The following is a 23471-nucleotide window of genomic DNA, read 5'->3' as shown; positions in this document are numbered from 1 at the left end:
GGATCTGGCCCCAGCAAATCAGTCTCAGATTGGGAATGAGCTAAGGAAGCTCCTTAGTTTCTTCCCTGCTCAGGACATCCAGCTCTGGAACTGGGAGTTCTGGGGACCAGGAGGAGGTAAGCATCTGCCTCCTGCATAATTAACTCCATCAGTCAAAAAACATTCATGGTCCATCTCTTTGGGCATCATGCTGTGCCTGGCACGAGCTAGTAATCCCTACCCGGTTCTGGCCCTCCCAAATTTACAACCTTAAGGCACACAATAATGACACAGATCCCAAAGGCGGCGGGTTAACAAATACATACACTTGTCCGCCCATCACAAGGGATCCATTGATTGAGCCCCAGCCACTAACAGGGCCCCCTTCAAAGAGCTTCTAGTCTGGTGGGTAAATAGCTAAGAGTAAGTGAGGGATGGGGAGAAGAGGCTTAGGCGAGGAAACATGGTCAACTAGGACATCATCGAACAGACATTTTTTAAAAGTGCCTATCGGCATATGGCTGGGTTTTCTGTGCACGTGAGCCGTGTCCCCGACCCCGTATTGAGGGTTTATTCCAGTCGTCCACGCACAGGTCAGTACAAAGGGCCAGAGGCAACGTCGCTCTGTGCGTCGTGGTGGGGAGACCCGGGCCAGGAGGCGAGGGCCGAGGCGCCCTTTCTGCCTGGGTGGCCTGGCGTGTCACTGGCCCTTGCCTCGCCGGGCCTCACAGCCCGCAGCTTGGGTGCCTCGTGGAATTTTCGGGGTGGCTTCCCCACCCCCGTCCCTCTAGCTTCGAGTCCCAGGTGCGCGTGCGGCGCGTGGGTGACACAGGTGTAGGGAGGGAGCCGGGAACAGGCTCGGGTAAGGCCATCCCGGGCGGTCCGGTCGTGGTGTCTCCCCTGGCGCTCCAGCCAGGCCTGGGCTACGGGAGGCGTCGCGGCCCGCCCGTCGCCCAAACACTTCCGACGGGCGCCTGCGTCCCTGGCGGCTTCCGAGGGCCGGGTTGGGCAGGGGCGACCCGGCCCGGGTCCGCACTCCCGGGTCATGCGCCTGCCCGTGAGGTGCCCGTGGCCCCGGAGCGCCAAGGCTCCCCCGAGGGCGGGCTGCGTGCAGCTCCGGGCCGGGGCCGCTGCACGGCCTGGGCGAGCGAGCGAGCGAGGCGGGGCGGGGCGGAGGGAGCGCGTGTGCGGGAGGGGGGGAGCGCGCGGGAGCGCGAGCCGCCGGCCCGGGAAGGGTGGGTCGGGGAGCGGCGGTGGCGGGAGGAGTGAGCCGGGAACCCGGGAGGTCGGCCGGGCTGGCGGGCCAGAGCCGCGGGGGGGAGGGCGGAGCGCGGAGGGCGGAGATGGGGCCGCGGGAGGGAGGGGGCCGGCGGGGCGCGGCCAGGGGGCGGGGCGCTGGGACCTGGGGAAGATAAGAGCTTGCTCGCAGGGAGCGAGGGCGGGAGTGAGGGAGGGGCGGGGGACTTAGAGACCAAAGAGGAGACAAAAGGACGGGGAGGGTGGGAGGGGCATAGACAAGCGGGGATAGGGGAGGGGCGCCGGGGGACGCCTCACAGGGAGGGGTACGACTGTGGGGTGGGCATGGTGTGGGAGGGACTTAGAGGGGGACGTGAAGGGACAACATAAGAAGGCAGTGCGGGGGTACGGAGAAAGGGGGGTGGGCTGGGAGTGCTCCACCACGCTGGCCACGAAGGGGAGGGGAGGCCACGAAGGGGAGGCCGTTGGGAGGAACGGCCACACACAGGGAGGGGGATCCTGGGGATGGACAGTCCTCGAGGAAGGGGGGCCGTGTCTTCGGCAGGCTCAGGAGGGGAAGGGTGAGCAGACTCAGGGAAAGGGAGTGCTGCGAGAACCCGAGGGTGGAGGCGGATGGGCGTGTGTGGAGCGCGGAGGGCAGGGATTTAACGCTGCTGATAGGGATGACCAAAAGACCACGGTGGGGACCCGCACAGACGGGACGGGGCTCCCAAGGCAGGACGAAAACTGCCCAGGGGAAAGTGGGACGTACGAGGGCAGGAGAAGGGTGGCGGGGGCGGCCTCGGGCTCGGCAGGAAGGCGCCACCACCGCCCTCTGCCCGTCCCCAGCGTGCCCCGCCCCGTCCGGGGGCCCTAAGGGCAGCGGCCTGGGCCGTGGGGGAGCCGAGCCAGGGCGGTACCATTCGGAACGGAGAGGGGGGCTTGGGGGGGAAAGGGAGGAGCCAGGGGTCAGAACCCTGTTGGGGGCGGGGGGGGGCGCCACACCCTGGGAAAAAGGCTTGGGCACATCCAGAATGGACCAATCAGCGAACAAGGCCAGGGTGGCGTCAAGGGGCAGCTTTGGCCAATGGGAAGGGAGAACACTTCGGAGGTTCGGAGGAAGAAAAGAAAAAAAAAAAGCCCCACGAAACAACAATCGAATCCGTTTGGGGGCTTGAAAGGCTGGGAGTGGGCGTCGTTTATAGCACGTTCCAGCGCCTGCCGTCTCCTTTCAACGATGGGGTCGCTTGCATCCCTCCCGGGCCGCGGGCCTTACACGGAGCTGAGGGTCCCGGGAAAGTAGATGAGGATTGGCCGTTTACTGGGGGGCACTTGATTGGGCGCTTCAATTTGGGGGGTGGCTGGGACAGAGGTGGTAGCTTTGTGTGCAAAAGAGTGAACGTAGGGTTATGGTCTCGTAAACGGAGGCAGGAGTGGGCACAGGTCCCTCATGCTCCCACTGGCTACTTAAGCGTCAACCAGCAAGTGGATCACAGATAATCTCAAACCAATGGATAACTTAAAAATATCCCCCTGGGCTCTAAACCCGATCGACGTATTCATTTCCCTTCCCACCCCCGGGCTGGCCCTTGAGGGGATAAGCAATGGAAGTGACGGCCTACAGCTACCCTTGGACATTTCATAGAAATTTATGGTGTGGCTTTTGGCTTCTAAGTTAGCCTAGGTTCCTACTGCCTACTCAGTCATTAATGTGAAACACCGGATACTCTGCATTCTTTCTTTCACACTATAAAATAAAGGCACTGGGATTAGTTACCTTTGAGGTCTAAACATTTTGGAACTGATCTGGAGAGTTGTGTGCTTGGACGACAGGGTCGTGTCGGTTTGGGGGAGGATTGTAAAACTGGTGGAGTTGTAGAACTATTAGCCCAGGGATTCCAAATGTCTGTAAAGTTCCTCAAACTGTACGTAAAATGGTATACTGTGTGTGCATTTTTCTGAGAGTTCATAACTCCCATCAAATTCTTGGAGGGGTCTGTAGACATGCAAAAATTCACCCCCATCTTGCTCTAAAAGGGCAGGGGAGACCCACATCCAAGCTGGGAGGTGTAGCACAGTAGTGGTTATGTCCTTTTGGAATCAGAGAAAGTTCCTCCAATTCCTTGTTAGCAATCTTGTTTGCAGGGACTCTTGCCATGTATGTATTTGTCAACTAAAGACAGGCAGCCTCCTCAGAGTTGAGAAGCCCATGTGAATTGCTATATAGCAGTTGCAGTGAGAGGTTGGCCTTAGGAAGTAAAAGGAATAGAGCTTTACTTCTGGAAGCTCATCTACCTCATCTGTAAGGTAAGGTAAAAACTCACCATCTTAAGAATGGCAAAATAGTGCCAACTACTCTAGACGCAACCTCTGCAAGCCTGGAGGCTCTTTCATGGAAAGAAACAATAGTAGTGACTAAAGTTGAAGCCAGCTTCAGCACCACCCTAGGGCCAGTGCAGGACACAATCCCATCGGACGGTTTGTGCATGCTGTATTTAGGTTCAGAGGCTAAGAGTATACAGTATTTACTATCCCTGACTCTTACACTCTTATAGTGGATTGTGTCTGATAATATATTTAAGATCATAGACTATGGTAACTTCTCTCCACTTTGTTTTAGGACTAACTATATAATCCTTGGTGAGAAAATGAGGCTTCCCTAACAAGTGTGGCTGGAAAAATGCAATGGGGAGCACCCAAAGGTGTCTTGTCTGACGTGTGACAATACAGAATACACTCCAGTTAAATAGATAAAAATGCATTTATTTCTAAAATACAGCTCAGCTACACTCACAGTGTGCTAAGCCAGTCTTGGAATTGATCCTGCAGCTTGGGAGTAAAACTGGGATAATGGAGGAGCAGTTGGGGCTCCTAGTTCTGGGCACCAAGACATCATTCCTCCAGGAACTCAATCTACAGAGTTTTTCTTCAGCTGTTTTTTGTGACGTACAGTGAGTTGTTTTGGATTTCTCTGTACAACAGAGAGGTCCGACCTTGAGGAAGACCGGTAGCCTACATCCTCTGCTTTTATAGGCTTAATGATGTGCCCTGGCTTGGTGACAACTTTGGGTGTAATCAGCTTTTGGAAGGCCCTCTGGGTGTTCCATGTAGATCCTATAGGGGTCTGGATGGTCCTTTCAAATTGCTGATGGTGGGTAAATGGATATGGAAGCACCCGCACCTGGAAAGGAAGGCAGAGTGACTTGTCACAAGCCAGACTTGGGGTGCAGTTGGTAAACTCTAATGGCAGGTAGTTTGGGGCACAGGCCACAGGTCTACATGGCTTCAGTGAGTGAAGCAACTGAGAGGTAAAGGCATCCCAATGCGCCCAATCTAACCTTAGAAGTCCCAATCTGCTTGAGGACATCTGGGAGTGGAGGGGACTAATTGGGATTAGACAACCCCCAAGGCTTACCCAACGATCTAGGAACTGAAAAACCACCCTGACCCCATTCCTGTAGTGTAGGAACGCTACACTAGCTCCAGGGCTGCTGTTCCTAAGTGGGTCTTCTTATACAATGCTGTGACTGCAAGAAGCATCTGGACGTTTGTGGGTCCCTGGGAATGTTGTGGCCCTCCTACCCTCTTCAAGCTCTCAATCTCTTTCTTCTCCTTGATAAACAGGATTTATGTTTTAAGGTTTGCCATGAATCCTGAACTATACCAGGCTGTGATGCTTAGTTAGCTTCATCCTCTTTTGGCATCACAGAATGTCAGAGCTGGAAGGGCCTAGATAATGGCAAAGGTCATCTTCCTTGGTCCCAGAATTTGGCTTAGAGAGGGGAAGTGATGTATGCAAGTAAATTGTGTACAATGAGCAATGAATGAGAACAGAACCCAGGGTTCCTTTCCTTTCCTAGTACTATTCTCCATTCCAAACAGTGCTACTTTAGACATTTAAATAATCCTTAAACACTACCTCTGAGGGCTAGAGAAGAGGGGAAAAAAACATAAGGAGAAAAATCAGGAAGTTACGAACAGTAGTCTCTGGAGATATTCAGTGAAACACTCAAGAGAAGCTGAGTACTGCCCGGGGGTCCTGATGGTGGTGAAGGACACAGATGGTCTCTAGGTTGAGGGAATGTCTTATTGGGGTAGATGGCTAGATCTGTGCATGTCATGTAAATCAAGAGAAAAAAAAAACACGTGGGCAAAATATTCAGTCTTGGGAGGCTTTCCTTTTTTCCTTCAGCTTCAAGCACACTGTATTCTATTGCATGCTGGGACCTGAAGTCTATAGCTTATTAAAAAGATGAGGAAAATCAGGGAGATTCTTGGAAAACTGTCAGTTTCCTGTGACTGTATTTTTTTTTTTAAAGGCAAGGCTCCTAGCAGGGAGGGGTGATTTTACTGAGGTCCATGCTGCCCTTCCTGGCCTGGTGAAGCACGCTTTTTCTCTCTCATTTATCCCATAATTGCCTGTTCATTGCCTATTTTCTGGTTATAGATCTTCAAGTGGGATTACAGTGGTTACGCTTCCATTTCTGCAGGGATTGGTTCGCAAAATAAGATCAGTAGAGTATTGCTGAAACGATAATTTCTTACCTCTCTTTTGTACTTATTAAACAGTTCCCCCTCTTTCTCAGAAGAAAAACTACAACTCATTTCAAGATTGTACTGGCTGGGGACAGATCTCAGGGTCACAGACTTTCAGAAGGAAACATAAAAGTCATGGAGTTCAATCTCATTCCTGAGTCCCCTCTACACATGTTCCCATTCTCCCTCTGGACCAGCAGAAAATTTTTTCCTTTTTTTTTTTTTTAAAGTAGGCTCCTTGCCCAACATGGGGCTCAAACTCACGACCCCGACATCAAAAGCTGCATGCTCTACCGACTGAGCCAGCCAGGCGCCCCACAAAGTTTCTCCTTGAACTGAATGCATTGCTTTTCCTCTAACTGCTACCTTATGTGACTGCACTCCACATGATGGCCTTCAACGTACTTGCAGACCATGATCATGCTCAAATTTGCTTCTCTTCGGTAAATATCCCTGGTTTGTCATAACACACAATTTTAATTCCATTCGCTGTCCTGAATGAGTACCGGTTTGTCTTCTTTTTCTTAAGATGCAGCTCAAACCTATAGCCTCTCAACATTATCCTGACTATAAAGACAAGTGTGAAGAACAGTAATTCTTAGTTTGGTGAGACCCAATTGCATCAGAATTATCTGGGGTACTAGCTGAAAACCCTGATTTGGGGGCCTCACCACTGCTGCAAAGATTACCATTTAAGCCTCAACCTCTTCCCAGTCAGAAATTAAAACAGCAGAAATCAATCTGGAATTATTCATCTCAGAGCCAGTCCGTGAAAAAGAGAACAGCTTTGATTCTGTGGTCAAGATCACACATCGCTCTTTACCACAGAGTGCTAGAATAATCCTCCCAAGCAAGAGAGCGAGGCAGCAAAGAATTTCTCTCTCCCTCACCTGATGAGCTGCTGCATGAACATTTCGCTTCTCATTGATAATCACATTTGGCAAATTCTTGTCTTTTCTTGGAGGACCCTCAGGGGTTTTAATGAGAAACCTGGAAAGCAGAACAGTGGGATGTCTGACTAAGAACATTAAAGACTTAGTCAAAAGGGCAGGGAGGACGCAGGAGGGTGAAGTGGGAGAACCTGGTGCACTTCTGACAGGCTTTCTTCCCTGTTCTTACCAGCGTCTTTTCTTGGCACTGGGCTTCAGGCCCACACCACCCCACTCGCCCCAGCCAGGCAGAGTCAGGTCCACGTCCTTTGGCTTACTCGCCTCCACAGCTTCCCTCTTCTCTTTTAAGAAGTCTCTGATGACATCATCTCCAGCAAAAGCTTCCTTTATCATCCGCTTTTGATCTCTCTCCTCTTCATCTTCCTGGGAAGAAATAAGAGAGCTACAGCTTGCCTGAAGAGCTATGGTTCCTGGCAAGAACGTTTAAATTTTGGGTCGTGACATTCTAGCGCCCCCTAGGGGAAAAGCGCTGAACAATGATGGTCTTGCAGTATAAGTGAATTGGTTAGCCAATCACACTTTGATTTTCTTCTCTCTAGGGTAAATCTCCCTAACTCACTGTCATAGACATAATTTTAAGTTTACAGTAAGGAAGCTGCAGTGTGGAGGAAGGAATGACCTGCGTTAGGAGGAGGAGCTCCAAGTGGCCTGGCTAGAACGTGGGTGTCCTCCGGCTCACATCCCTGAAAAGACGGGCACCAGGCACCAGGGCTCCTCACCGAAGCAGTTTCAATTACTTAACCAGGGAGTCTTGGACCATTTCAGATCCCAGTGAATAAGAGCAAAACCTTGGCAATAGCTCAACAACTATACCTTTGAGTCATCCTGCCTGGGATCTGAGCAGAGCTTTGAGTGCCTCCCTCTTTCCTCTGAGGGCAGTTTTACAGTCACCCCACAGAGGGTTTGGTGGCTCAGGATTTGAGATGTGGGAATCTCAGCAGCACTCACATATTTGCATCTATTAAACTGTCACTGGGACTGGCCCGGCCCCATATTATTCTGGACCTTTCCACTACTGAAATGTGCCCCCAGCACAACACAACTTCACTGATTCTACTCCTTGTGCAAGGACACTTCCTGCCCCAGCGGTGATCCCCCACAATAGCCCATGCCCCTGGCTCTGCTCACCAGCTCCTCTATTGTCATGGGCACTGCCAAAGACTTCACAGAAGGAGATTTCGTGGTTAGGAGGTTCTGTAGATCAATCATTTGCTCCTTCTTTTTCTTTTCCTTGGGAGCACCAGGATGATTATTTGGGTTCCTCTCTAGCTGCTGCCCTTCTAACACAGACCTGGGAACCTCCTTATTTTGAAAACACCCCTCTTTGCCCAGCTCTTCTAGATCTTCCACAGTCTGTGCTCTCTCCGGCCTCTGCAGCAACAGGGGCTCCTCTTCTTCCTCAGTAGGGTCCTCTCTCTGGACTGCCCGAACTGTCCTCACTGAACTCACTTTCTGCTTCCCAGACTGGTTTTCCTTGTTGAGTTTCTGAGACAGTGCCCTCAATTCGGACAGCACCTCCTGGCTGCTAGAATCTGAGGGAAGAAATGAAAGCTGTCAGAAAAGGAGGCTGGAAGTTGCCTTGTCAATGAGCATTTACTGAGCACACTTAACAACGAGCATTTAGGTGCTCCCATTCATGATGGGGAAGAGAGGATTCCATTCACTAGATCTCTTGGAGAGTTCACTAATCATTGCCTGTTAAGTAGCAGGCAATAGAGTTTAGTAGTTAAAGGTGGCATGTTGGGAAGCAGATGTCCTGGGTCCTATTCCCAGCTATGCCAGTGACTCACTGCATAACTGGAACTGTGGCTTCATTGCCGCACACAGTAAACCCTGCTTGGAGAGACGGCCCCAAGTTCAAAATTTTAAAAAAGTCATTTTAACAGGTAGTCTCGGAATGCAACTTCATTGCAATTTATAAAAATGTGACGATTTACTATTTGTAATTTACACTGTCATTTCCTATTTGTAAAAACCAAATCCAGCATTTTTTATCTTTATTTTGTTTTTTACTTTAGAGAGAGAAAGAGAGAGTGAGCACAGGAGTGGGGGAAAGGGGCAGAGGGACAGAGAGAATCCCAAGCAGGCTCCACACTCAGTGCAGAGCCCAACATGGGGCTCAATCTTACAACTGTGAGATCATGACCTGAGCCGAAACCGAATCAGACCCTTAACTGACTAAGCCACCCAGGCACCCCCAGCACTGTTTATCTTAAAGCAGCATTTCACACTCTGCTGTGGCCAAGTCAAGTCGCTTGGCATTTTCCAGTCACAAGCAACATGTGAGCAATACCACTAGTTTCTGAGCTTGGAGGGAAATATGGCAGCGACACACTTCTAAACTCTTTTTTGCACTGACTCGAGTCGCCTCCATTCCCAAGTTCATCCTGCTCTCTAGCTTTGGCTTAAAGCCACTCTAAGAAGTTACTTAAATATGGCCTTTGGACACATGTATGTTTATTCCTCAAGGAGCAAGTGTCCTTGCTCATTTTATTTGGGGTCTACAACTTCCTACTATTTTAGGACATGGTTTCCCTGAACCTAAAGGTTTGGGAATGTTCTATTTATCTGTCATCCAAGGAAATCCAAATCCACCTTTCATACTACAAACAAGTGCTCAATACATTTAGCTAGATGACCATCTTTTGAGGCTTAGGACAACACAGCTGCTGTTCTGTGGTCCTATAAGGACTGCCGTACAATCTCAGCCTGCAGTGCGGCTTTCCAAAGTCCTCTTGGAAGTGACTGCTTGCAACTATTAATCCCAGAACTCTCTAGCTGAGAACCCAAACTAAAGGGCCTCCAACACACTCTAAATGACAGCTCTTTAGAAACAATTTTTTTTTCATGGAAAAACATTCTTGCCATCATCTGAATGCATTATTCTTACAGGAAATAAAATCAGACCCAAGAATCTGTCCAGAAAGCCAAGTGATTTCTGAATGCAGTTTCCTAAGCGGACTTTCTTGCCAAGACGGGAGCTTTCTGACCTGTCTCAAGGGTGTTAAGGTTGTTAATATAAAATCTCCTTAAGATAACACAAAATATAATATACAAATTGAATCTGAGCATTGGGTGACAATTCTAATTTACCATGTAGCTTGTGGAGTCATTCGTTCCTGTCAAGAAAGTCTCACCCCATATCGGCACATACCAACCAACATTATGAAGTGCTAAAACTGCCATTCCTACTTTACAAACAACAGAAAACCGTGGCAGTAATTTGAAGAAATTTCATAATGCCTCAAAATCCACCTGTGTCTGTGGGAATGAATGGCCTCTCAGACTTGCCATCCTACCACAGGCAGTTCTCTCGGGTTTGTTAACTCCTGCCCTTCAAGGATGGGGCAGTTTTTTCTGACGACTATAGGCTCTCAAGAGCAGAAAACATGTCCGAACACACATTGTACAGCCATGCAGATGACTGTGTGTTAAATGCCTTTGAAGAAAAAGAGTTACTACGTATCAATCTTCTCTTCAGGGACCCATGGCATTCTGTGGAAGGTACCCAGGGCCTAATCACTGTGCAGCACGTGTGCGTGGACACTTTTCCTCTCGCAGCCTGCCCACGGCACTAGCCCTGGGCAGTTCTCCATTCTAGTCCACCATAACTCACCTTTTGGCTCTTGTCTGCTCACCGGCTTGGTGTCCTGGTTGAGCTTAGCCTTTTTTCTAAGTGATCGCCTTTCCTTAAATTCGTTCAGCAAAATTTCTTCCTCTGCCCCTGGTCTTTCCTCTTCCTCACTTTCAGGAGTCTCATGGGCCACAGGCTCTGGAAGTTGCTCAGGGTCCTGGATTTTGGCCTCTTTTGTGCCGCTGGAGTGATTCCTGAGCATCCAGGGGTTCGGTCCATCTGCATCCATCTGGATCTCATTCACTGCATCAGGGACAAGGAGTTCACCCTCTTCCTCCACATCTCCCTCCTCTTCCTCACTCTCAGAGGCTGCCTGGAGTTTCTGCGTCAGTTCTTTGTTCCTGGCCAATTGTTCCTGCATAGCCTGGCGAGCCTGGAGGAAGGAGTCACAACACGAGTGCCTTGTCATTAGTGACTGCAACAACACCTCTCCTGGTCCATTTCTTAAAGCTGCCTCCTCTCAATTTGACTTAAATGTTTCTTACCGATGCCTGTTTAAACTGCACATATACCACTGTGTTAATGGCTATGGAATCAAATGGGAGACAAAGTCTTTGTCCTCAAGGAAATCAACATATGAAACAAGGTAAAAAAACAAAACAAAACAAAACCACAACGCTCCTCTACCCTTTAACTGGACTTGCCTTCAATGCTGTTTCCCTTTCATCTCTCCTTTTCCACCTTGTTTCTGGTTCTTTTCCTCTCTGCCTTAGAGATTTTCTGATGCCTTTTTAGAATCCTGGTTTTCCATTCTTCCTCAGGGCTCTTCCCCAACTCTGCTTCTGCTAGCATCCTTATGGACTGATTTTCCTTTCTGTCCTCCAATTCCATTTCTTCTCTCACCCTGATGGTCTCTTACCTCCAGGTCATATTTGGCCATAATTGCCTTTGACTTTGCCCATTTCCCACTGTTCTGGTGCTTAAGGCTCATTCGCTCCTGGAAAGAAAGGGCACAGTGAGATCCTTACCACTTTTTGGGGAAAGCTGGTTCAAGGGGTAGGGGCAAGAGGCAGCCTCACCATCATTCTGGCCTTTTCGATTTTTTCCAATTCTTCCAGTGCTGCAGTAGGATTCTCCTTCTGCAGCTTCTCAAACTCTTTTAGGGCTTTCTTGGCCTTTCCTTTCTTCAGAACCTTACGATACCTACAGGGTAAGAGGGCAGAGACTCACCTGAAACACTGATGCCATACACAGAAGTGTCCCTGCTCCCCAAGGAGTTTCCCTGTGCAGGGGCTAGAATGGACATCACAGAGCTGGCTGACTGTAGGGAACCAGTTTGGGACCTGAGAGGACTGGCAAGCCTCTCAGTCTGTGCAGCCCCCAGGGGCACACCTCTGCAGAGCAAAGAGTCCCCTCTGCTTCTAGAGCGCAAGGCAAGAGTAGAAGAAGTTCCAAAGAGGCAAAAAGGCAGGAAGGAAGCCCTACTGGCCTCAACAGCTGTAGAATTCAGAGCTCATTCTGCAGAACCACTCCGTGATGTCCTGGAAGGGAGAGAAAGTAATTGAACAGTCCTCTTTTTAGCAAAACCAAGACTGAAAGGCAAAGCCAGAGGAGAGGGCACTACCGAAGCAGGCAAAACTATGAGGTTCGACTGAGAAGAAAAAAAAAAAAAAACCTAGTCATTCCTATTTGGGACCTCTTCTACATGACCCCAGTTACTAGGTCAAAGGTTCTTTTCTAAGGACTCATGATTAGCTGCTTTACTTTCTTTCAGGGAGTCCACGGCCAGTTCAATAAGGGCCTCCTTACTTTTTGCTCTTGATTTTCTTTTCTCTTCGAGCCCTGGCCTCATAGTAGGACTGCAGGGCCCGGGCCCTCTGAAGCTCTGCTCGGCGCATCTTAGCCTATAATGAATGACATTTACAGTGACTCCTGGGCTTGAGGGCAAATGCTGGAAGGAACAGACCAAGTCTGGGCATATAATAGGGCCTATTACACTTACCTCTTCCAGGCTCATGGCTTTGAGAGAGGCCTTTTCCACGGGAGTCAGTAAAGGGTCTGTCACTGGCTGCTTGTTCTTATGGAGGAGGTTAAAAACTTCCTGCTCCAGGGGAGTCCTTGCCTTAAGGAGGTAACATAACATTCGCAGTCTTAAACCATGCTCCTAGTCTCTCTGTTTACAATCCTACGACCATCCTACAATCCAACACATTAATATAATGGGAATCACTAACTGGAAAGGATTGGCTGTTACAGCAAGAGAAGGGGTTCCAGTCTCACTGTTCAGCTGTGTAGGATAAAGCCTTATTTTCTTCCAATTTAAGACAACTTCAGCAACTGGATTCTGAGGCTACTCTTTAATATTACTGAAGGGATTACTCTGTTCAGATTACCAAAATATGTAAAACACAATACCATTCTCTTAAGCATCAAAGCAGGATGCCCTTAAGGTAAATACTGGTAGGACAGAAGAACATCAGTACCAAATTGTCAGTTTTGATAGTGGCAAAACAAAATGGTCCCTGTATCATGTATATTTGAAGCGTGTGTGAGTATTACTGTATTGTTAGGAATCTAAGACTCCTATAAGCCTCCCTTAAAGAATATTTCTAGAAGAAAGGGGAGGTTAGGTCTTAGCTCCCTGACAGTTCAAATTTAACTCTAGCCATTTTCTAACTTTGGCTCCAATTCCTTAGTTTACAGTTAACTTTGCATGCTAGGTAGTCTCTACATATGAATGAATGGACTCTAAACCAGTTACTCCATATGTCAACAAAAGATGCTGTTTACTGCTTGACTGATACTGTGTAGGTGGCTAAAATAATCAGGCCAATTGTGCCACGGTCCACTTTGGCAAGGCACAAAGACAGCCGTACGCAACAGAGCCAGTTTCTAACCTTGTGCATATATTATATGTGGTTTTCTTCAACAGCCATATACATCATGGTCAGCATTAAACTTACAAATTTCTGGACAAATGCATAAACACACATCATCACACGTTACACGGTGCTATTGATTTAACCATAAACCTATTCTACTGAATAGTAAAGGTGCATGTTCTTTCATTTTTAGTATTTGCCAGTAGTGATCAATCACAGGCTACAAAGTGATTTATAATACACTGTTGTAATCTCCTTCCAATTCAATTTTGCAAACATTTATTGATTGGAGCTACATTCCGGGCACTTGTGCAGGGCACTAGGAATACACAAATAAGATCATTCCTGTCCTCATAGAGCTCACAGCCTTTCAGAGGGAAGAGACGCATGTACCATTAGCAATGTAATCGGTTACATGGTAGTTATATGATAGAAGTAATCACAAAGGAAGTGAAGAATTTATTTTGATTTGGAGGTGGGTTGGGCTTGGGGAAGGACTTTTTGAATTAGGCTTTGAGGCATTAAGTACAACTCTGTAAAGGTGGGGGGATCAAGTGGAGATGAGGGTAAATAAAAACATATCTATGGAAAAGAGAGATATGTAAGGGAAAATGTGTAGTCCAGGGTAACCAAGACGCTAGGTCCTTCTGTCTTGTTCTATAAATGGAGAGCCTTTTGAAGGACTTTAAGTGGGAGAGTGACACTCAGTTTTGTGTTTTGGAAAGAAAATTCTGGTGACTGTGTAAGGATTATGTGTGAAGTGCCCAATGATGGACGAAAATGAAAATCAGAGGAGGAACCAGGGGTCTGAGAGCCACTGCGGACAGAGTTTACAGGAGCAGCACACCATGTGGGCTGGGAAGGGGCAGCAGTTAAAGGGAGGAGGAGGAAGAGGAATCAAATGGCTGAGGTTTCCAACCCGAGGGACTGGGGTAGGGAGTTATGCCATTGACTGACTTACAGAATGAAGGTCGCGGCTCAGGGTTTGGGAGTCTGGGGAAGGAAAATGCCAAGATGACTTTGTTTTGTGTGAAGTTTAAGGTGCATATGGGAGACCCAGGTGAGGGCTACTGGTCACATGGAATATGGGACTGGAGCTCAGAAGGTGTTGAGAGTGACCTGCAGCATACACAGGTGACAGCCAAAAGCCATGGAATTTATAGAGCAATAAGAACTAACAGTCGGATACATAAAAAATAATCAGGAGTATGTCACCACAGGAGCCGAAGGAGGAGAGCTTTTTTTTTTTTTTTTTTTTTAACTAATGTGATGTGTCAACAGTGTCAAATAGGCTGAAGACTCAAAGGGCTTGGGATCTGGCGATTCAGAGGCCTCTCACTAATGCCCTCGAGAAGAGTCAGTGGGGTAGTCAGGAAAATGGTGGGAGAACGGAGGAAGCAGTGGAGACCAGCTCTTCCCAAAGCATGTGCCTCACCAGCTAACAAGATTTATTTTTTTAAGGTGCAAAATGAAACTTATTTGATTTTTGTTTGTACACTCTGGACTAGAGTAGGTCAGAGGGGTTTCTTTAGTGTCTTCTCATAACCTTTAAAAGGCTAGTATATATCATGAGCTGCCAATCTCCAGCAGGGGCACGCAACATTTTCTAGCAATGGAACCCTACCTTTTTGAGGGCATACTGAAAAACTAAAGTTTTGAGAACACTTTGGGTAATGCTAGTATAGGCTGCTAGAGGGAGGGAAGTTACCTTACATCATTTCTAGCACTTCTCAGTTTACAAATGCTTTCTCATGCATTATCCCATTTAAATCTTCTTGGAGTGAAATGGAATTTTAGGAAGCTGGGCCAAATGATAGTGCAGACTTTTTGGATCCTTAATCTCCAGAGTCCTTGGTACTTTGCACTCTCTAAGCTGTAAGAAGACAGCGCAGCTGCTAGCCAGAAAGCAACCTCTGACCAAGCGTTTCCTTATTGCTGTGCGCCATTCTGGCCTAATTTCTTCAAAACGAATCTTCCAATAAATGGTACAGTAGATTCATGTACACCATCTGGGGGCACTCCACTCAGTCTTGCACAGGGAGTTTCTGGAAAGCAGAGGCTGTGCCATTCTTAGTGCAAGCTACTCCTCCACCGTCTCATGTTTAATAACCAGCCAGGCATTTTCCAGCTATCTCTAAGATCACACTGTCATTGTCATTTGCAGAACAATGCATAGTTGTGCACTACTTTTGTGATTAAAAAAAACAACAAAAAAAAAGCCAAGGTGGGGCGCCTGGGTGGCTCGGTTGGTTAAGTGTCCAACTCTTGATTTCAACTTGATTTCAGGTCATGATCTTGCAGTTCTGGGTTCGAGCCCTGCATCAGGCTCTGCTCTGACAGCGTGGACCTGCTTGGGATCCTCTCTCTCTGCCCCTCTCTGCTTGCGCATGCGTGTGCACTCTCTCTCAAAATAGACATTGAAAAACGTGTGTGTGTGTATAAATATAAATTTATATATATATATATATATATATATATATAAATTTAAAAAACAAGGTAAACACGAATATAGCAAACTCTTAGGTTAACAACAAAAATCTTTGGTTACTTCTAAGTGAGTACAGGGGTAAAAACCATGGATGGGGGACAAGGGTAGGGTTAGACTTTTCACTCTGTATCTTCTATACTTTTTATTTTTGAATCCTGCAAATTGTTATTACCTCTTATTTTTTTCCTAAAGTCTCCCTTCTATCCCGCAGCCACACTTTAAACCTGATCTCTTTTTCATGTGGAAAAGGAAGCATCCGAGAAAGAGAATGGTAGTGACTTCAACAACAATATGAGAAACAGAGCTTATCCCCGTAATAAGCAACAACTTGCTCAATGTTTAGCTATGGCAGCAAGCCATGTTTACTTTGATTAGCTTTAATTAGCTCAACTTCCCGACACATAGAACACTATTATTTCTGGATTCTTAGAAAGCAGAGAAGAAACATAAACAGGGCATCTATCCATGGTTTGGGCACTACTGTTTTTGACTATTCCTACTTAAAACAAAATGCCCCATTATAGACTCCATAACCAACAGTGTATTGGAAAAGAAAGTAATTGTACTGAAGTTGTTCACAGAATAAAAGTTGAGACTTTGGGGACCAACATAGGATTACCAACGAGGCCATAACTACTGTTCCACCCCCAGTCCCATCATTAACTACTGCTATCATTTCATAAAGAAAAGCTATTTCAACACTATTAAAATGGAAAGGATAACCTCATAATAAAGAAGAGCTGCTAAACTTACATCCGCTACTCTCACCATTATTCTTTTGCTTCAGACGCATAAAAAATTTGCCAAAGATCAGTGTTTGGACAACTCAGCTCTAAGATATCTTTTTTATTTTCTGCAGCTTGATCATAATGAGTTATTTGCTAAGATTCTTGTCATTATTCACAATACGTTACATTTTAATGTGGGATTCCTTTACAAGCAAACTTTAGTTCTACTGCTCACACATAGTCCTATCAAGGCTCATTAATGCTGCTGAGCTCCTGATTTCCTGATTTGCCCCAGGTCAGAATGTGGCTTTAAAAGCTTTCTAGAGGCACCTGGGTGGCTCAGTTGGTTAAACGTCTGACTCTTGATCTTAGCTCAGGTCATGCTCTCACGGCTCATGAGTTCAAGCCCCGCATCAGGCTCTGCACTGACAATGTGGAGCCTGCTTGGGATTCTCTCTCTCCGCCCGTCACCCTGCACATGTGCTTGCTCTCACTCTCTGTCTCTCAAAATAAATAAATAAACTTAAAACATTTAAAAAAAAAAAAAGCTTTTTTAAAACTGGGGTGTGAAAAAGAAAACATCCATGTTCCCTCGCTACCGGCAATCACGTTTTCACACAAAAACATGAAAATAACCACATGTTGTGTGCTACAAATGGCTGAAGGGTGACTACAGAGCTATTCTGACTATTCTGTGACTGACAATGAGTCCTGCTACCCCCCTCCCCCTTCCTTGCTTGTGACACGAAGAGACCACAGCTGAGATTTTGGCCTATGAGGCCCAGTCACATGGATGGCAGGCAGTGCACCCTCATCCGCCCAGGTGCAGCTCCTTGTGTGCGCTCACCTTCCAGCTGCTGAGCACATGTTCGATGGGAGCGAAGGCTGACTGCTCTTTCTTCAAGGGAAAAACCAGCTGCTCTGCTTGCCGGTTCTTCACAACGATGGGATCCCATTTGGAGAGAGCTTGTGAGGTTTTATTGAATGCCACTTCTCTGTGGATCTGAAGCAAAGTACACAAAAGGAAAGAGCCACGAAATTAAGCGTTGAACTCAAAGGACCAGCAGAGAATTAGGAGCCAATGTTTCTTAGCCCAAGAAACAGTCAGCATGCTAGAGACTAGCTCTTGCTTACTCCTGAGGATGCATTTCCCCCGAGATTTGTTTTAATCTCTTCTGTGGCAATCACGATTTGCCCTCCCCCCATTTGTCAGGCTTTTCCCCTCCTTCCCTTCTTACCCTATTTTTCCTTGTCAGTCCAATTTCTTCCCCTTAATGGACCACTTTCTCTATAACTCACCCGCTCAACCTCTTCTTTGTTAAGAGGTAACTCCACAGTCTTCTTTGACTTGACTCTATTCAGTTGCTTTTTCACAGCAGCCAGTGAGGATGAAGTTTTAACAGGCCCAAGTAGATCTGAAAGGACTAGCTTTTCTCCTGATCCTGCAGAAAGGCCAAACTTTCTGGTCAGACTGAGAAAGGAGGCAAAATCTCAATATACCATAGGGAGATGCCTCCGTAGAAAATGCTGGTAGGCAGGCAGATGTGCAGGGAAGCAGGAATTCTCTTTAACTGCCAGCCATAGTGACACCATCATTCTCCTACATTCCCATATGTGTTAGAGGATGGAAGAGAGGAGAAAATGATTTATTTTAAAGTCATTTGCTTTTTTCTTGGTCGTTCTGCTTCCACTTCTGCCTCACTGCCCTTCATTCTTCACACAGCAGCCAGTTAGATTTTCAAACTGTAAATCATGGCAGGTCAGGATTCTGCTGAAAATCCTCCAGTGGCTCCCTTTGATATTTGGAATTACATCATTCTAAAGGACACGGCCCAGCCAAACTGAAGCAGCCAGTCAGTTACTTCACCGTCTCCCCACTTGCTCTCCCCCCTAGCATGGTAAACCCCAGGAAGCGGGTCTCCTGTCTTATTCTTCGTAGTAGCCCCAGTATCTACACTGTCTTGAAACTAATACATAGTAGAAAAATATTAAGTATTTGTTGAATGAATAAGATTGAAGAATACATTGTTATTTGTTCTGAGGGGTTACATTAGTGGTTACTAGAAGCACAGAACTCATTAGAGCTGCCTAAACTGTGGATATGGTGATAAGGCATCTAGACTTGGTATCAGGTTAAAATCCCAACTCTGCAATTTACCAGATCACTCATTCACATTAGGGGAGGTATTACTTGCCCACCCAAGGGATGAAAATTGGTTCTGGAGGCAGGGGAGTGGTGAAAAAAAAAATCTTAGATATTTTCAAGTTTTTTTTTTTTAATTTTGTTTTAACGTTTTATTTATTTTTGAGACAGGGAGAGACAGAGCATGAACGGGGGAAGGTCAGAGAGAGAGGGAGACACAGAATCTGAAACAGGCTCCAGGTTCTGAGCAGTAAGCACAGAGCCCGACGTGGGGCTCGAACTCACGGACAGTGAGATTATGACCTGAGCCGAAGTCGTCGGACACTTAACCGACTGAGCCACCCAGGCGCCCCAGATATTTTCAAGTTTTGTGTTCCTCTAAAGCTCAACCCTATTCACCAAAATCTTATTCCTTAGTATTTGATTTCCCTGTTGTGGGAGTGGGGATGGGAGTGGGGAGGGAGGGAGGCAATCAAAAACAAATGTCCAAAAAAAGGTTTCTCAGGGAACAATAAAGGAAATGGGTTGAGGAACACTGCAGTAGGTGAAGGCCCTTGAGGAAGTAACTTGATTTCTCTGAACTCCGGCAGATTATCTGCCTGTCCCAACTCAAAGCGCTGTAAGAACTGAAATAAAAATGAAGCCATGAAGCAGCTGTCTTCATTCATGTCCCTAGACCCTAGAAGTAGCTCATCAGTGGGAGACCTTGACTGTAGCCTTTAGGGCTTTCTCTAGAATTGGAAGAAACTCAAGGGGATCTGACTACCTATATTCACCCACTCACAGGTAAGTATTTATGGTATGATCCATTAACCACATCAAAAATAGTTCCAGGCGGTGGGGGTGAAGCGACCATGATGCTTTTGTAACTCTACAAGCTCCATATACTGATTACTTCCTTTGTTAACTTACCTTCAGAAGTGACATTGAACTCTGAAACCTTCAGACTAGCCTCAGATCTCTCAGCCAATTTCCACCTGAAATTAGGCAAAGCAGAATATAGTAGGAATGAACACATTTTTCTGGAGAACAAACACTTCTCTCTTCAAAGAAGGCTTTGGTTTCATGTATTTCTCTTTTAGAATCAGGTTTTGTCACAAAGAAACCAGGAAATCTGTTCCTATCCTGGACTACGTAGTCTAACCATCTTTTTTTTTTTTTTAACGTTTTATTTATTTTTGAGACACGGAGAGCCAGAGCATGAACAGGGGAGGGTCAGAGAGAGGGAGACACAGAATCTGAAACAGGCTCCAGGCTCTGAGCTGTCAGCACAGAGCCCGACGTTGGGCTTGAACTCACGGACCGTGAGATCATGACCTGAGCCGAAGTCAGCCGCTTAATCGACTGAGCCACCCAGGCGCCCCACCATCTCTTTTTTTCAGTAGGTTCCACGATCAATGTGGGACTTGAACTCATGACCCTGGAATCAAAAATCAGATGCCCTACCAACTGAGCCAGCCAGGTGCCCCTAACCATCTCTTAGTGTAGACTCAGCCCTTCAAAAACACAAGGCAATATTCGATAGGCATAATGGAAAAGGTACTGGGACTTGGATTCAAACACACCTGGATCTGAATCCTGGACCTGTCACTTATGAGCAAAGTGACTTTGGGGCAAGTCAATTACCTTCTCTAACGGCAATATGTAGTGCCTAGTCAATGCTTCAAAAGACTGTAAGTTTGGACTAAGAATTAAAATGCACAAAGGCCTAACACAATAATAATTACATCACACTTACTGTATGCTGGGCATTGGCTTAAGATCTTTACATTTATTAACTCATTTAAATGTCATGATGGCCCTCTGATGTAGGTAATATTATTAATCTTATTTTCTATTTGAAGAGTTGAGGTGTAGAGAGGATAAAAATTTGCCTACACGGTCTGTCTTCAAAGTATGTGCTCTTAATAATGATGCTGACACTTGTGTCTTCATTGTCTTAGGCACTCAATAAATTTTTTTTTTAACTTTTTATGTAATCTCTACACCCAACATGGGGCTCAAACCTACAACCTTGAGATCAAGATTCACATGCTCTACTGACTGAGCTAGCCAGGCACCCCACCACTCAGTAAATGTTAGCTGCAGATCTGTCTCATGGAATCAGCTAGTTATAGCCTGTCCAAACAGATGGGAATGTTACCTATTCTTTCCATCAAGGGAACTGATTGCTTCCAGAAGCTTTTGATGCTTTCTCTCTCCATCAATGTCCCCCTAGAGACAGTAAAGGAAAAACCATCAGAACAATAATGAAAAGGAAAAGACAGCATGGAAATTGAGGCCCATATAAAATTTTTTGCTGTTTTGGTCAGTGGAGAACTGGGGAATCAGCTGAGGTCTAGTGTGCAGGCATTCAAGCTGAAACAGAACTGCTTCAAAAGCCAGACTCCCTCATTATGAGGACCACAGTGCCTAGTGATCTGTAGCTAATGTCATGCTTCTGTCTTAATCAGTCTTGAGAAGAAAAGTGCTATGAGAATGTTTCTGTATAGAATATATAGTACGATCTGACACAGAAACATTAATGTCAAAACCCCCCCACAATGTAAGTAGTTTTGTCAAGAGAATAAACAGAATTCCTATAGCATCTGTTGGAGAGTCAGCTTAACTATGTGTATTTTAGTCAGACACAGTCTGTTACTTATGATGGTTTGTTTGACTTATGATTTTTTGACGTTATGATGGTGAGAAAGTGACACACATTCAGTAGAAACTGTATTTCAAATTTAAATTTTGATCTTTTCCAGGCTAACAATATGTGATATGATTCTTGGGATGCTGGCTGGTGGCAGCGAGCTGCAGCTCCTGGTCAACCACATGATCATAGGGGTAAATAACTAATACACTTAGAACCATGCTGTACCCATAAAACCATTCTACTTTTTATTTTCAGTAGTCAATGAATTACATAAGATATTCCACACATTTATTATAAAACAGACTTTGTGTTAGAGGATTTTGCCCAATTGTAGGTTAATGTAAGTGTTCAGAGCAAGTTTAAGGTAGACTAAACTAAGCTATGATGTTCAGTAGTTAGGTGCATTGAATGTATTTTCCACTTAGGATATTTCCAATCTATGATGGGTTTATCAGGATGTAATCCCATCTTAAGTGGAGGAAGATTTGTAATTACGTAACTCTATAAAAATCCAAACTTGGGAAATACGGAAACCATATAATGAAGACCATGTGTTTTGTTCTTATACACTCAACTATACTTAGGCAACTTGGAAACACTGTATCTTATAGTCTTTCAATTTCCATAGCACTTAATACAGTAACTTGTACATGAGATACTATATTACTTTGTAATTTATTTGCAACACCATAACAAATATAAACAATGTTGCCATAATTTTTCTTTCCAGGAAAGTGCTGTCTATCCTAATTGCCAGGCAGAAGGGGTACCAGAGAAGGCAGTATAGCAGTTGCCACCCACCTCATCTTCACTGGGGCTCAAGGGGTAGTCTTTGGGCAAATCCTCTAGTTCTTCCTGTTGGCTTAAAGCCAGAAGGCTGTTAAAGGAGACAAAAGAGAAATATTATCAATTGAAATAACTTCTATTAAAACAATTTCCAAAACATAACTTCAGTTTTTAAGCACAGAACAGCCCTGTTCCCTGGAAGAGGCACAAACCAAACAGCATGGGCATCTTTGGAAATTTGTCAAGACATTAAATTAGGCTGAAGTCAGGCATCAACCCCAAGGGGTGAGCACTGGGTGGTGATACCCCTATAGAAGTGCATGAAATGAAAAAGAGGTAACCCTTTTCAGTGATTGGTATTGCATTTTCCACGGACATCCGGGAGGCTGTAAAAATGTCAGACTCTAGGTAAGGTGACAGAAGAAACTGTTGCTGGCCCTTGAGGCAAGGCAGTTTCACCATTAATATTCCTAAGCATCCTCCACACGGAAGACACCTTTATAGGTACAACTTACTCAAAAGTGACAGAGTTGATCACTTGTTCCCAGAAATGGGGAAAGAGGGAATTGGACGAAAGCAGCCAAGTAAGCTATTTTTCCTGGGGCTTCCTTGGCAAAGTAGATGCTTAACTAAGGAGACTGGTACCCTGAACCAAATTACAGACTCTATTAGTACCTAACAGTATATATCAATCTTTACAAGGCAACCTTTACTAAATGGATTATATTTAGTGACACTATGGGGGGGAATGAAGCATCAGAGGAGAAAAGGACTCCTATCAGCAAAGGTTTCCAGAATAAGGGGTATTTATAACGCAGGCACTCCCCGTGCCCCAGCGGCAGCAGCAGAAAAAGGAGTCACGTGACGAGTAAAGTACAACAAATTAGCTGGACAGGGACAGGCCACATCAGGACCAACAGGGATGAGGCTAAAAAGCTGCGGAGCGGAGGGAGCGAATTAAATGAAATTAAAAGGACTTTTAACGGATGCTATCGCGAAAATCGTAATGAATGGTGAGGTCTTGGAAGAGGAACAACTGTTGTCTGTTAAAAGACAGCTTCCACTTAGCAGAAGCCGGGGAACCCGGCCCCCAACGACACCCACAACCCCCGCTCCGGTCTTCACCCCTCACCTTTCTGCAACCCCGGCCGCGCTCATCTCGATAGCCTGTCTCTCTCACATGGACCAGGAGCGGAAGCCGAAAGGAAAGCAATTTCCGTGCCGGCCGCAAAGCAATTTCTGCTTCCGCCAATCACGCGCTGCGCGTCGCGTCACTTCCGCTCCACCCCACGGCGTGCGGGGAACCGGAGATGCTTGGGGGGGGGTGGGGGGCTTGCGGGAAACGGGGAGGCTGGAGAGGAAAGCCTGTCAGCGGGCGGAGCTTTGCCTCCTCTCCCGTCCGCCGCCCGCCGTCCTCTCTGGCGAGCGCCGGTGTCCGCGCTCGGGTTCCTTCTTCCCGCACGGTCCAAGGTGGATGAGCTTAGGGCGAGGGCGCTGCGCTGCCTGGGACCGGCTGAGCCTTGGTTGTCGC

General features: G+C 46.4%; 1 protein-coding gene across 4 annotated transcripts; it reads right to left on the bottom strand.

Moving 5' to 3' along the window:
- Nucleotides 1–3957: 3957 nt before the first annotated feature.
- On the bottom strand, nt 3958–23233 carry UTP14A (UTP14A small subunit processome component). 4 transcript variants are annotated; one of them, XM_058712795.1, is made up of 15 exons: nt 23073–23227; nt 21956–22031; nt 20660–20730; nt 19429–19493; nt 17673–17815; nt 17221–17376; nt 12278–12397; nt 12085–12179; nt 11355–11478; nt 11195–11272; nt 10318–10708; nt 7830–8233; nt 6871–7064; nt 6642–6741; nt 3958–4396 (listed from the first exon to the last, which is right to left on the bottom strand). In XM_058712795.1, exons 1-15 carry the CDS (start codon nt 23096–23098, stop codon nt 4124–4126), a joined length of 2316 nt encoding a protein of 771 aa, XP_058568778.1. In that variant the 5' UTR covers nt 23099–23227; the 3' UTR covers nt 3958–4123. The 4 variants fall into 4 exon arrangements, 3 of the variants coding, with proteins under 3 accessions (XP_058568778.1, XP_058568779.1, XP_058568780.1); XR_009256970.1 differs by having other exon boundaries at nt 4260–4396; nt 6963–7064; nt 23073–23231; XM_058712797.1 differs by having other exon boundaries at nt 4260–4396; nt 6959–7064; nt 23073–23231.
- Between the last annotated feature and the right edge of the window lie 238 nt (nt 23234–23471).

Source organism: Neofelis nebulosa, chromosome X (assembly GCF_028018385.1).
Source record: "Neofelis nebulosa isolate mNeoNeb1 chromosome X, mNeoNeb1.pri, whole genome shotgun sequence".
Classification (NCBI taxonomy): domain Eukaryota; kingdom Metazoa; phylum Chordata; class Mammalia; order Carnivora; family Felidae; genus Neofelis; species Neofelis nebulosa.
Note: the sequence above shows the minus strand (reverse complement) of the source record. Positions and strands in the feature narration are given on the sequence as shown.